The sequence below is a fragment of the Salvelinus namaycush genome, chromosome 36 (assembly GCF_016432855.1).
Source record: "Salvelinus namaycush isolate Seneca chromosome 36, SaNama_1.0, whole genome shotgun sequence".
In the NCBI taxonomy this organism is placed as follows: domain Eukaryota; kingdom Metazoa; phylum Chordata; class Actinopteri; order Salmoniformes; family Salmonidae; genus Salvelinus; species Salvelinus namaycush.
In genome coordinates, this window is record NC_052342.1 from 10,019,464 (window position 1) to 10,034,810 (window position 15,347).

The following is a 15,347-nucleotide window of genomic DNA, read 5'->3' on the forward strand; positions in this document are numbered from 1 at the left end:
GTGAAGGTTGAGGACATTACAAACAAGAAGGACCTTGAAGGAAACCCCCGCCTGCTGCAGCGGATCCTGGATGTGCGTAACGTACAGTACGGCAGAAATGGTTCTTTGCTAACGTGAGATCAAATCAAAGCTGCATTTATATAGAACATTTCATACATGAATGCAACGCAATGCGCTTCACAGGGAAAAACCGAAATATAAATAAATGAATAAAAAAAACAGAAACATAAGAGGATTAAAAAAACTAAAGAATAACAATAAAAACGGAATGACTGAAAAAGTACCTTAAGGGAAAAACAAAGCTAAAAAGATGTGTTTTAAGATCTCTGTTAAATATTTACACAGTTTCAGCCCCACTCATGTTCTCTGGCAGGCTATTCCAGAGGCTGGGGGCATAGTAACTAAAGGCTGCCTCTTCATGCTTCTTAGTCCTTAGGCTTTGGGATAGTTAAAAGGCCAGTGCCAGAGGACCTATGTGGGACATAACTCAAAAGCATGTCTTATGTATTGGGGTGCACAACCGTGGATTGATTAAAAAAAACAATAGAAGAAACTTAAAACTAATTCTAAAACTCACAGGCAGCCAGTGCAGAGACCTTAAAACCGGTGTAATGTGAGCTCTCCGTCTGGTCTTGGTCAGTACCCGTGCTGCAGCATTCTGTATGTTTTACAGTTGACCAATGGCTTTCTTGGGTAGACCAGACAGGAGAGCATTAAAGAGGATCAACAGTAGTCAAGCCTGCTTGTATTAATAGCATGGAGGAGTCTCTCTGTGTCAGCCTGAGATAGAAACGGCCGCACCTTGGCAATGTTCCTCAGGTGGTAAAAAGCAATTTTGGTCTCATTCCCAATGTGTGATTTGAAATTGAGTTCAGAATCCAAAATGACACCTAGGCTTTTTACCTGGTGATTTATCTTTTCTTCCCGTGAATTAAAATGTGCAGCCAGATTCTCTCTCTGTGCTTTGGCTCCAATAATAAGTACCTTGTCTTAATTTAGCTGGAGGAAGTTGTGAGCCATCCAAGTATTTAAATCACTAACTAATACAGTCTAATAATATATGTGGAGCTAAAATCATCTGGTGACATGGAAATGTAAAGTTGTGAATATTCTGCATAGCAGTACAAATAAATGCTGTGCTTTCTGACAACTCTGTGTAACATACAGTATATAAACCGGACCCAAAATCGAACCTTGTGGAAAGGCACATGTGATATCTATTTTCACTGAGTTATGTTCAACAAGGGTGACAAAACAACTCTTGACCAGTCCTAAACCAATTTAGAACTGGACCAGAGGCCAACACACCTCTCCAGTCTGTCCAGAAGGGCATCATGGTCAATAGGGTCAAATGCAGCACTTAATAAAGGACAGAGAGCTGTTTAGCATCTGTGTTGGCTCTAAGACCATTTACCACTTTAACTAAGGCTGTCTCTGTGCTGTGGCGGGCACGAAAACCAGACAGGATTTTTTTTTCAACTTAAAAAATTATTTTGCTGTTTGAAAACCAATTTCTCCAGAATTTTGCTGAAGAATGGAAGGTTGGAAATTGGCCGATGTGACAAGAAGAAGCCTGGGTAAGGGGAAAGAGTGGGCAGACGATTTGACCCAAGTAGTACTTAACATATACTTTTTCCTGTGATATAAAGAAAACAACCTTTATTATACATTTAGGACATTTTGTCTGCAATCTATGGGTTAGTAAACTTCTCTGTAATACAATTTTCTAAAGCACATATTCTTCTCTCTTATATCAAACCACAAACGCAGTGGTGTTAAACATGAGGTGAGATGAGGCTACTGACCACAAGCTGCTCATCTCAGCTCTAGGTTAGGAGCAGACACTCACCATCAGTCCACTGAATCCAATCTTTGTCGTTCAGTACTGGAGCTTTACCCCTAGGCAATAGGCGGAACTACACATTTTAACCAGAATGGATATTGTTTTATTACTCTGTTCCCCTGACAAAAGTAATGAAAAATGATGGTGTTGACTGAGTCATGCGCACTAGCAATACACTCACACACAAATAAAAAACGCAGCCCTGCCACTTGGACACCACTCTGTGAGCCTGCACACACAGCAATGATGATCGCTCTGTGGCTTCTGTATTCACTGGCTCTGATGGGTGAGTTCTCAAGGTGGTTCAATTAGCCATTTTCCGCATGATGAGTAACCTTGCTTGAGACCTGTAGACATACATTAGCTCCCAGAGCTAATGCCTTGCACAGTCGTGAGTTGCACAGTCTACACTTGGTTGATGAGAGGAAGTTAACCTGTCCTGTTTGCCATTATTATGGTACCAGCATAATGTCTAATATGGGACCTCATCTCCTTAGCAGGTGGCGTCTCAAGTATGAGCAATTGTTCCTATCATCGTCTTCTAGATCACCTGGGTCTGTCACAGAAAAGTGAGAGTTTATCAAATGTGCGGCCGGTGTGGAACTGGACAACACCTACGCCGGTTATGGTGGACACTTATCTATATGGTATTTTGGATGTGGTAAGTGTTTTTAGCTCGCTGTAGTTTACAGATTCAGATCGAACTTTCAATACTGTCTGTTGTTTGATATTCCTTGTGGATTGATCACTGACTGATACATTCCTGCATCCTTTGTCCTGTATGTTAATAAACATCTAAAGTCCCCTGTTTAGGGGACCTGCATGGTTCTGGTACCAGTTCAGACCGACATTTTTGCTTATAAATCGATCTGTGGACAACGTAGACCGAAAATGGCTTGCATTGAGCGGGAGCCCTGGATCTATATAATTTTTGCCTGTGTGAAGTAGGATGTGAAATCTGAAACCACTTGAAGCTGGGATGTCCCTCCTACCATTTCATTCGCTCTTCCGACTGTCCATCAACTCCTAGCCGAACCTCGTGTCACAGCCACTGACAAAGCACATGCCTGCAATCCTTACATCATAGCGCAGCAGAAGAGAGTGGTTTCATCACTGTAGCACATTTGGTGATCAATTTATAGTCATTCATTTAAAACAATTCACAGATTTTAAACAAAAAACACTTTCTGCTTGTCATGGACAATATATTTGAGATGAAAGGCGAGTTCCTAATGAGTTCAGGAAGCCAAGATAGAGCTCTGTGAGACATTCACAGCGATGGGGGCAAACGTTTTGATCAAGAGACCTTTAGAAAATATGCACATTTTCTCTAACACTAAATATACAAATATGTATTTTACAGTTATAAGGAAGGTGAAATCTTATAGTTAGCCCTTTTGTAATTTTATCACACTATATTTAGAAAGCATATGTCATTTTGAGCCTTATTCATACAGTTTTGTTGAATAGGAAATACATCATATAAAATATTTCAAATTTTTATCATATTTGTACTGTGTACTTGAGCTTGTGTCCTCAAAAGTGGCTACACCTCAGCAATGTATAACTATTTTTACCAGAAAGGTGAGATTGTAACCTTTCTTCGAGTATGCAGCATTACTAGTTATTGTTTATAGCTCTCTCATGATAAATTATTACTTTTGGGGATTCCATGGATTACATTTTTGATTACATTTAGTTACATTTAACTGGTTGTCCTGTATGTTAAAGTGACTAGTACTAAACTGATTTCAGCACTTTGTAATACAGTGCACTGAATGATATCTGTGTAAGTAAATACACAATATGTACTGCATGCACTACCACACACTCCATCCAGTGTTGTCTCTGTGACATCCTTTCATTTCGGATTGTTTGCAGAATGAGAAGTCCCAAACCTTCACCTCCCATGTGATGATCTCAATGGTAAGTACATTTAATCATGTTTTTTTTTAAACAGGTGTTTGAGTTGTGTGGTTGCAATATTAACAGTCTCTTGTCTCTGCTATATCTTGGCATGCATCATTCAAGAATCAAGACTATATTTCAATTGTTTGCAGTGCAACGGACATACAATGCAAAATGTCTAAGGAAAGACTGTATGGGTTGGCAATACACAGTATAGAAAACAGGCTGGCCCGCAACTCAGACCCTACAAGCCGTGGACACAAATTTGCACACAAAAAAAGGAGGATTTCAGGAAAAAAATGTATAAATAGCACCTAAATAGCAGCAAAAGACAGTATATACTGTAGCTATTGATAGTACACTGCATAATGAAACAATCTCTAGTAAGCTAGTGTTTTGAGGGTGGACTGACTATATTATTTGGCATTAATAGACTGGTTTTTACAAACAACAACTTTTTATCCAAGCTGGGAGAAAGCGCGAGGACGGCTCATGTAATGCAGGTTCAGATAGCCTATACAGGACAGCTACCAAATCCATTGGTAGCTGATTGTCAAATTAATGTTCGATACAAAATAATAATAATCTGCAATGTTTGAATTCCCAACTTTAATTACTCAAAAAGTAAATCCATTATTGCCATCAGCCAGCGGTCTAAAAATGCAACATTGTGACACAGTGTATAGCTTCTTGAAATGTTAGGCTTAACCTGAGAAAATTGCGACCAAACAGACCTACTAATCAACATTTATCCATTAGCTAAAGCAAAGCCCTGGCACCATAGAAAGCCTATCATCGATTCGATAGGCATACAGCTGCATAGACATGTTTCAACTTCAGCACCATGGACAGCGATCTACTTTGAGTGTCTGTCTGGATGACACATTCGATTATTATTATTTTTATTTTTTGGGGGGGGATTGCACAAGAACTACTTTTAACATAGAGTTGTATGGTTTGTTTAACTTTGCGATCATTGGTTTTTGTTTGGAATAGATTTTAAAGCGGAAAATATGAGCCTCAGCGTAATTCCTTTCCATGGAATTGCCCAGTAACTATAGATTATATTGATATAACGTCAATCCATCTCTAAAAGGCTGTGAATGTCTTCATCTCATTTGACCTCTTGCTCTCCTCATATTTGATAGTGAATACTCAACCTGCCTAATCAGACACAAGAACCATTCATCATCGATATGAATGTCATTGGTTCCTCATGACTCAATTACACTCTTGACCAATAACACCATCCATTCACTGCAGTGTTATATCATGTTTTAATAAAAACACATAGGTTTAGTTTTGACCTTGGTCTGTAATGACTCAAAAATAGATTGTGGTTTTATTCACCCATGAGCCTCTTCACTCCCATGTCTTTTTACAGGGCTGGGAGAATGAACTGATATCGTGGGAACCCAATGACTGGTGTAGGATTGAGAGCGTAGCAGTTCCCAGAGACATGCTGTGGATACCAGATGTAATGATCTTAGAGGAGTGAGTACCATTCATCATAGGGATGTTGAAATTATTGAAATCATTTGCACATGCTTACAATGCCATGATGTAAAAAGTAATCGAAGTGTAGAGTACTCTAGTGAATGTCGATGTCGATGATGGTGCATGTTTGACAAGAGGTTCAATAACACATCCAAAACATCCAAAACAACATTAGCATTGGGTGTGAGAACCCCATTTTTCTGAACCCCATCACACTGTTTCAGGGACAATATATACCATAGATTACAGGTACTTTTATGAAAAGGCTGTTTTCACTCCTAGTAATTAGAACGGATGTGTTTCCTACTGGAATCTGCTCTCTTCATAAGCATCTTAAAAACAGTAAATATGTCTCATTGTCATTTCAGTCCATACATATCTGGAGTGTCCTATGACTACATCGAGTCGCTATCAGACGATACTTGTAAAAATGTCAATTGTTAAACCCTTACTGTGTACCTATGTTTGTCCTGTGTAACTGTGGTCCTTTCTTTGTTTGCTGAAATCCATCATTTTTCATTAAACTTTAATCGTAGGCTGAGATTCAATTGATTGCACATGGGCATTTGCACTGAGTTGCCATCTTAGAGCAACAGAAAGGAGAAAGATGATTGTATTTGATGAGTTATATTAAAAAGTATGGATTTCAGCAAACAAAGAAAGGACCACAGTATCGACTGATAGCAACTCAATATAGCCGGTGGTACACTCCGCCGACACCCATCGCAACTCAACTCCATAGAGATGTATACTGCATATGGACAGAGTTGGGTTTACTCAGCTAGGGAGAGCGACGCCTTGTTTGCTTTTAATGAAAAACACAATGGGCCTGACCTGCAGTCTGATATCTAATGCCAAGTGAAGTTAAACTAAATCTGTTGCTCCATGATGTAATGTTAGCAAAGAAATCATTATTTAATGACAGTATGTCTCTTTAAAATAGGTCAACTCTAACTGTAGCTGAATACTGATACACTGTTGTCTGCACCCTCAGCATTTCTGATACAGGCAGTATCACATTGAGCCCCTACACAGAGGTGGCCCACTCTGGCATGGCCTATGTGACAGAAAGCCGCCGGTTGACCACCACCTGCAAGATGAATCTTTTTAAGTTCCCCTTTGACACCCAGAACTGCAGCATTACCTTTATTTCCTTTATGCTTAAAGGTACACACACACACACACACACACACACACACACACACACACACACACACACACACACACACACACGAGGTATAATAGATTTTCTTTAATCTTTTTACTGATAGGTATAAAGTTGGGGCCCTTCTCCAACAGCATTATCATGAGCCAATTTTCCGAGAAGGTCATGGTTACATTGGGGGAATGGGACTTCCTGGGCATTAGGTTGTCCATGGAAAAGCTCATCTACGACAACAACATTGTTTGGGACAAGCTGGTCTACAAGGTATGCAAATCAGAGAGAGCAAGAACTTGAACAGGAATGTGTTCTCTCATGGTATTTGATCATTCTCAAAAAACAATGTTAAGTCCAGTAAGTTACTATTTCCCTCACAGATCAGCATACGAAGAAGACCCCTTTTATATGTGATCAACCTCCTACTACCACTCTTATTTTTCCTCATCCTGGACTTGGCCTCCTTTTTCATTGATGAGGCCAAGGGGGAAAAGCTGGGCTACAAAGTGACCATACTCTTGTCCATCTCTGTCTTACTGCTGATTCTCAATGACATCCTGCCTTCCACAGCAGATGACCTGCCACTCATAGGTAATAATATTAACTACCAATCATACCATGTCAAATCTCAATCCATATCTACCTCTCCAAATCAAATCAAAGTTTATTTGTCACGTGCGCGAATACAACAGATGTAGACCTTACAGGGAAATGCTTACTTACAGGCTCTAACCAACAGCGCAAAAAAGGTATTATGTGAACAATAGGTAAGTAAAGAACTAAAAACAACAGTAAAAAGACAGTAGCAAGGCTATATACAGTAGTGAGGCTATAAAAGTAGCGAGGCTACATACAGACACCGGTTAGTCGGGCTGACTGAGGTAGTATGTACATGTAGATATAGTTAAAGTGACTATGCATATATGATAAACAGAGAGTAGCAGTAGCGTAAAAGAGGGGTTGGTGGGTGGTGGGTGGCGGGACACATTGCAGATGACTCGGTTAGCCAATGTGCGGGGGCACTGGTTGGTCTGGCCAATTGAGGTAGTATGTACATGAATGTATAGTTAAAGTGACTATGCATATATGATAAACAGAGTAGCAGCAGCGTAAAAGAGGGGGGGGGGGGGGGGGGGGGGGGGGCACACAATGCAAATAGTCCGGGTAACCATTTGATTACCTGTTCAGGAGTCTTATGGCTTGGGGGTAAAAACTGTTGAGAAGCCTTTTTGTCCTAGACTTGGCACTCCGGTACCGCTTGCCATGCGGTAGTAGCGAGAACAGTCTATGACTGGGGTGGCTGGGGTCTTTGACAATTTTTAGGGTCTTCCTCTGACACCGCCTGGTGTAGAGGTCCAGGATGGCAGGAAGCTTATCCCCAGTGATGTACTGGGCCGTATGCACTACCCTCTGTAGTGCCTTGCGGTCGGAGGCAGAGCAATTGCTGTACCAGGCAGTGATGCAACCAGTCAAGATGCTCTTGATGTTGCAGCTGTAGAACCTTTTGAGGATCTGAGGACCCATGCCAAATCTTTTTAGTTTTCTGAGGGGGAATAGGCTTTGTCGTACCCTATTCACGACTGTCTTGGTGTGTTTGGACCGTTCTAGTTTGTTGGTGATGTGGACACCAAGGAACTTGAAGCTCTCAACCTGCTCCATTACAGCCCCATCAATGAAATGGGGGCGTGCTCGGTCCTCCTTTTCCTGTAGTCCACAATCATCTCCTTAGTCTTGGTTACGTTGAGGGATAGGTTATTCTGGCACCATCCGGCCAGGTCTCTGACCTTCTCCCTATAGGCTGTCTCGTCGTTGTCGGTGATCAGGCCTACCACTGTTGTGTCGTCTGCAAACTTAATGATGGTGTTGGAGTCGTGTCTGGCCATGCAGTCGTGGGTGAACATGGAGTACAGGAGGGGACTGAGCACGCACCCCTGGGGGTTCCAGTGTTGAGGATCAGCGCGGGAGATGTGTTGCTACCTACCCTCACCACCTGGGGGCGTCCCGTCAGGAAGTCCAGGATCCAGTTGCAGAGTGAAGTGTTTAGTCCCAGGGTCCTTAGCTTAGTGATGAGCTTTGAGGGTACTATGGTGTTGAACACTGAGCTGTAGTCAATGAATAGCATTCTCACATAGGTGTTCCTTTTTTCTCCAGGTGGGACAGGGCAGTGTGGAGTGCAATAGAGATTGCATAATCTGTTTGGGCGGTATGCAAATTGGAGTGGGTCTAGGGTTTCTGGGATAATGGTGTTGATGTGAGCCATTACCAGCCTATCAAAGCACTTCATAGCTATGGACGTGAGTGCTACGGGTCTGTAATCATTTAATCAGGTTGCCTTCATGTTCTTGGGCACAGGGACTATGGTGGTCTGCGTGAAACATGTTGGTATTACAGACTCAATCAGGGACATGTTGAAAATGTCAGTGAAGACACTTGCCAGTTGGTCAGCACAGCCCGGAGCATACGTCCCTGTAATCCGTCTGGCCCTGCGGCCTTGTGAATGTTGACCTGTTTAAAGGTCTTACTCACGTCGGCTACGGAGAGCGTGATCACACAGTCATCCGGAACAGCTGATGCTCTCATGCATGCCCCAGTGTTGCTTGCCTCGAAGCGAGCATAGAAGTGATTTAGCTCGTCTGGTAGGCTTGTGTCACTGGGCAGCTCGCGGCTGTGCTTCCCTTTGTAGTCTGTAATAGTTTGCAAGCCCTGCCACATAAGACGAGCGTCGGAGCCGGTGTAGTACGATTCAGTCTTAGCCCTGTATTGACGCTTTGCCTGTTTGATGGTTCGTCGGAGGGCATAGCAGGATTTCTTATAAGCTTCCGGGTTAGAGTCCCGCACCTTGAAAGCGGCAGCTCTACCCTTTAGCTCAGTGCGAATGTTGCCTGTAATCCATGGCTTCTGGTTGGGGTATGTCTCTACAGTCACTGTGGGAACAATGTCCTTGATGCACTTATTGATAAAGCCAGTGACTGATGTGGTGTACTCCTCAATGCCATCGGAAGAATCCCGGATCATGTTCCAGTCTGTGATAGCACAATAGTGGACAGTGACAAATAGATGCTAGCTAAGCTAAAACAGTTTTGCAAGGCTAATGTTTTCTAATTAACTTTTTGATTATGGCTAAGCTGTTAGCACTTCATGTTATTTTGTACCGTAAATGGTCAAGTCTGGTCATCTGGGGCCACAGTTGACATTTGGTTGATAAAAAGAACATGTCAAGCAGTTACGTGATTATAGGAACACATCTCTATCAGTTTATGATAACATAAGCCCGCTGTGCACAGTATCATGTAACACTGTTAAACACAAGCCCACATTAAACATGCACTTTTGTTATTAAGGATAGGAAATGTACAATGTGAAGTCTTCATCTCCTCTTCACATCATTTGTCCTCCATCTCCAGCTCTTTACTGCATCGTAATCTTTGCCCTCACGGGCCTCAGTCTCCTGGAGACCATGCTGGTGAGCTTCCTGATTGATATGGACAGCAGGGTTGATCACGACATCCAGACCTCTTCTAAGACCTTTGGGGAGACTCCGGAAGAGACCGACTGCCAAAGAGGTGAAATCTCTCGTTCTTTTGTCATCCTCATAAGAGTGTTCATTCTTGGGTAAACGCCACGTTGATTCTAGGAGGGGAGGAAGGGGATTGTTCATGATACTCAAGATCTTTCCTTATGTGTCTAATACTTGCTACAAAACCTCCAATTTTCTTCCTAGAGTCTCAGAGAGATGCTGAGATCAGCCTGGTGAAGGTTGAGGACATTCCAAACAAGGAACTAAATGGAGACTGGCTGAGCAACCCCCGCCTACTGCAGCGGATCCTAGAGGTGCGGAACATACGGCAGAAATGGTTTTTTGCTAGCGTGAGATGTGACAAGAAAAAGCCTGGGTACTGGGAGAGAGTGGGCCGACAAATTGACCAGGCTTACTTTTGCCTTTATCTCATCACCACCATTGGTTTTCTGGTATTCACTTATCATCAGTGGCTTCATTAGTTTTGCACTTTATAAGGTGTGTGTAGATCATACAGTACGTATGTCTTGGCGCTCTAGGCCCCTTGTGTTTTTATTTATTTCACCTTTATTTAACCAGGTAGGCAAGTTGAGAACAAGTTCTCATTTACAATTGCGACCTGGCCAAGATAAAGCAAAGCAGTTCGACACATACAACAACACAGAGTTACACATGGAGTAAAACTAACATACAGTCAATAATACAGTAGAAAAATAAGTCTATATACAATGTGAGCAAGTGAGGTGAAGGCAAAATATAGGCTATCTGCCTATATTCTAGAATATATATTTAGCTATACTCACATACCTTGTGTTTGACCTTACATTTTTAAGTTACATGACCCGTGTGATCTTCTTCTTCTTTCAAATTGGTTGTACATGGTGTCTGTATCTGTAGAGTTGTCCTTCATGATATTACTTTGTGGTTGAGTTTACGGATAGTAAATAAACTGCTAGTTTGCTTTGCTCATGTGTTTACTGTCCTTCATAACAAAATAAATCCCCCCAAAACCAAAGTAGTACTTAACATATACTTTTTCCCATGATATAAAGAAAACAACCTTTATTCTACATTTAGGACATTTTGTCTGCAATCTATGGGTTAGTAAACTTCTCTGTAATACAATTTTTTAAAGCACATTCTTCTGTTTATGAATAAATATTCAGAACACTATAAAAAAATTCAATGTTCCTTTTATCCTTTCGTAAAATACACATTTTCTTTAAAGATTTGATAGAATGTGTATCTTTACATGCTTTATAATAGATGCAACATTATTATAATGTGCGTGTGTGTCTCGGTGTGTAAGCATTTGTTTGAGTTCAAACCACAAACTCATCAGTGGTGTTAAAGGGTGTATATGAAACAAGGGGTCATGGAGAAGGAAACCCTTCACTTGGTACCATAGTATTGTTTTTCAGTCTATTTATGAACATATTATCGCAAAAAAAAAGTACCAATATTAATTTTAAACAAACAGTTTGTGAAGTGCTTTTGAAAGTTCTGGATGTTTGGCGTTGTGAAACAATGGAATTTGACGTCAGTAGGGGAACCAGTCAAGCAACTGCAGCATACAAGCTCTGGAGCAATGTGCTATGGAGAGAGCCTTCTATCAGTGGAGATCAAAGGTGAGACAGATGTCATTTTTTATCGCTTACCTTAACATGTACACTGAGTGTACAAAACATTAGGAACAGCTGCTCTTTCCATGACAGACTGACCAGGTGAAAGCTACGATCCCTTATTGATGTCAATCCCCTTCAATCAGTGTTGATGAAGGGGAGAAGACAGTTTAAAGAAGGATTTTTAAGCCTTGAGACAATTAAGACATGGATTGTGTATGTGTGCCATTCAGAGGGTGAATGGGCAAGATACAAGATTTAAGGGGCTTTAAAACGGGGTATGGTAGTAGGTGCCAGGCACACCGGTTTGAGTGTGTCAAGAACTGCAACGCTGCTGGGTTTTTCACACTCAACAGTTTCCTGTGTGTTCCAAGAATGGTCCACCACTTAAAGGTTATTCAGCCATCTTGACACTACTGTGGGAAGCATTGGAGTCAACATGGGCCAGTATTCCTGTGGAACGCTTTCGACACCTTGTAGAATCTATGACCTGACGAATTGAGGCAGTTCTGGGGGCAAAAGGGGGTGCAACTCAATATTAGGAAGGTGCTCCTAATGTGTACACTCAGTGTATATTTAAGCAATAATGCACAAGGGGGTGTGTTATATGGCCAATATACCACGGCTAAGGGCTGTTCTTAGGCGCGATGCCTTATTGCTATTATAAACTGGTTACTAATGTAATTAGAGCAGTAACAAGAAATGGTTTGTCATACCCATGGTATACGGTCTGATATACCACAGCTGTCAGCCAATCAGCATTCAGGGCCCGAACCACCCAGTGTATATTTAAATCTGTACAGTATATGGAAACACTAACACAATAGAGTGGGATATCCCCTGGAAGAGTGTGTAGAAGGCTTTAATACTGAGAGGTACGCAATTTACAGATTTTGTTTTGTGTTCGCTGCTGGCATCTGAACTGATCCAGAAACTTGATAACAAAAAGAAGCCCTACCCTGAGAACATGTTGGGTTTGCTACGCTTCATACACAACCTCCATGAGCACTAGTAAGACACATCTTTTTCCCAGTACTAAAAGTTGTCCCTCTCTTACCGTTGAAGGAGGCTTAGTGTTTCTTTCTCCTTCTGCAGTGCTGAGGACACAGGTGTTGACCTGATGATGACCTTCCCTGATCTCTTCCAGGCTGGTCTCAGACTAGAGATAACATGGTACTCAAATTAGTATAATATTTTACGATTGGTATGGTTACATAAGATATAAGGTTATTTAAGGCAAAAAATGACAGGAGTGCGATTGGTCAGGGTGGATGGGTAAGTGTATAACGCAAATGTCTAGTAACCCAAAGATTGCGTATTCAAATCTCATCACGGACAACTTTAGTATTTTTGCCACTTTGCAACTACTTAGCATGTTAGCTAACCCTTCCCCTAACCATAACCTTGACCCTTTTAGCTAACCCTTCCCCTAACCATAATGCTTTGACCTAACTCCTAACCTTAACCCCTAGTGCTAGCTAATGTTAGCCACAACAAATTGGAATTCGTAACATATACACTACCAGTCAAAAGTTTTAGAACACCTACTAATTTTTCTTGATTGTAGAATAGCACATATTGAATCATGTAGTAACCAACAAATTGTTAAACAAATCAACATATATTTTAGATTTGAGATTCTTCAAATAGCCACCCTTTACCTTGATGAGAGCTTTGCAAACTCTTGGAATTCTCTCAACCAGCTTCATGAGGTAGTCACCTGGAATGCATTTCAATTAACAGGTGTGCCTTGTTAAAAGTTAATTTGTGGAGTTTGAGCCAATCAGTTGTGTTGTGACAAGGTAGGGGGATATACAGAAGATATCCCTATTAAGTAAAAGACTAAGTCCATATTATGGCAAGAACAGCTCAAATAAACAAAGAGAAACAACAGTCCATCATTACTTTAAGACATGAAGGTCAGTCAATACAGAACATTTCAAGAACTTTGAAAGTTTCTTCAAGTGCAGTCGCAAAAACCATCAAGCGCTATGATGGAACTGGCTCTCATGAGGACTGCCACAGGAATGGGAGACCCAGAGTTACCTCTGCTGCAGAGGATACGTTCATTAGAGTTACCAGCCTCAGAAATTGCAGCCCAAATAAATGCTTTACAAAGTTCAAGTAACAGACACATCTCAACATCAACTATTCAGAGGAGACTGTGTGAATCAGGCCTTCATGGTCGAATGAATGCAAAGAAACCACTAAAGGACACCATTAAGAAGAAGAGACTTGCTCGGGCCACAAAACACGAACAATGGACATTAGATCGGTGGAAATTTGTCCTTTGGTCTGGAGTCCAAATTGGAGATTTTTGGTTCTAACTGTTGTTTCTTTGTGAGACGCAGTGTGGGTGAGCGGATGATCTCCGCATGTGTATTTCCCACCGTGAGGCATGGAGGAGGAGGTGTTATGGTGTGGGGGTGCTTTGCTAGTGACACTGTGATTTATTTAGAATTCAAGGCACATTTAACCAGCATGGCTACCACCACATTCTGCAGTGATACGCCATCCAATCTGGTTTGGGCTTAGTGGGACTATCATTTGTTTTTCAACAGGACAATGACCCAACACACCTCCAGGCTGTGTAAGGGCTATTTTACCAAGAAGGAGAGTGATGGAGTGCTGCATCAGATGACCTGGCCTCCACAGTCCCCCGACCTCAACCCAATTGAGATGGTTTGGGATGAGTTGGACGAAGGAAAAGCAGTGAAGGAAAAGCAGCCAACAAGTGCTCAGCATATGTGTGAACTGATGGACATCCACAAATTAATACAGATCGTACGAAACTTAACATATCACACTAAATGGAGTGTCACAGATTTACGTACAGAATAATACGAAATGCTCTGAGACTACGTTGTCTTTTCTGATGCGTCTATATGTTTACCAAGAAACAGGGCTGCAATTCAAGGTCAGATTTTTTTTTATGAACTATTGTCGTACTTTTGACTTTTTGTAAGTAGAGCCAGTGATATGTCTGAAGGACATGTTATGCTATATTTTCGCTGATAGAGTTAATATCCATATGATTTTTAGAAATCAAATATCTTACATGGTAAATCCTATCTATCATGGGAGTTCATATAAAATACTGTATGATTTTGTTTTGCATTTGAATGTAATCCTCATTCGGCTATTGTTAATTTGTTTCAGTTTACTTATGATAGCAATGAGTTTGATATGATAGCGATGACTTTATTGTTCATACAGTTCATACTCAATCATGAGCTCAATACGGAAGTGGTCTGAAGCAGATGCTAAACTACAGGACTGTTACACTAGCACAGACTGGAATATGTTCAGGGATTCATCCAATGGCATTGACGAGTTTACCACATCAGTCACCGGCTTCATTAATAAGTGAATCGACAACGTCCCCACAGTGACCGTACGTACATATCCATATCCATATCCAAGAAGCCATGGATTATAGGTAGCATCCACACTGAGATAAAGGCTACAGCTGCCGTTTTCAAGGAGGGGAACACTAATCCGGACGCTTATAAGAAAATCCCGCTACGCCCTTCGACGATCCATCAAACAGGCAAAGCATCAGTAAAGGACCAAGTTCAAATCCTACTACACCGGCTCGGACGCTCGTCAGAAATGGCAGGGCTTGCAAACTATCACGGATTACAAAGGGAAACCCAGCCGATAGCTGTCGAGTGACGTGAACCTACCAGACAAGCTAAATGCCTTCTATGCTCGCTTCGAAGCTAGCAAAACCAGCATGAGAAGACCAGCTGTTCCGGACGACTGTCTGATCACGCTCGCCGTAGTTGATGTGAGTAAGAC

General features: G+C 41.5%; 1 protein-coding gene across 1 annotated transcript; it reads left to right on the forward strand.

Annotated features, from left to right (window-relative positions):
- Nucleotides 1-6,300: 6,300 nt before the first annotated feature.
- Nucleotides 6,301-12,709, forward strand: LOC120030230 (5-hydroxytryptamine receptor 3C-like). The gene is made up of 6 exons (XM_038975575.1): nucleotides 6,301-6,415; nucleotides 6,520-6,677; nucleotides 6,788-6,998; nucleotides 9,812-9,970; nucleotides 10,129-10,300; nucleotides 12,694-12,709. The coding sequence occupies exons 1-6, from the start codon at nucleotides 6,301-6,303 to the stop codon at nucleotides 12,707-12,709; spliced, it is 831 nt and encodes a 276-aa protein (XP_038831503.1).
- Nucleotides 12,710-15,347: the final 2,638 nt, after the last annotated feature.

Coding starts and splice junctions, on each gene's coding strand:
- LOC120030230 (XM_038975575.1), top strand. CDS start 6,301: ATGGCCTATGTGACAGAAAGCCGCCGGTTGACCACCACCTGCAAGATG. Junction 6,999..9,811: donor AGATGACCTGCCACTCATAG/GTAATAATATTA, acceptor CTCCATCTCCAG/CTCTTTACTGCATCGTAATC. Junction 9,971..10,128: donor AGAGACCGACTGCCAAAGAG/GTGAAATCTCTC, acceptor TTTTCTTCCTAG/AGTCTCAGAGAGATGCTGAG.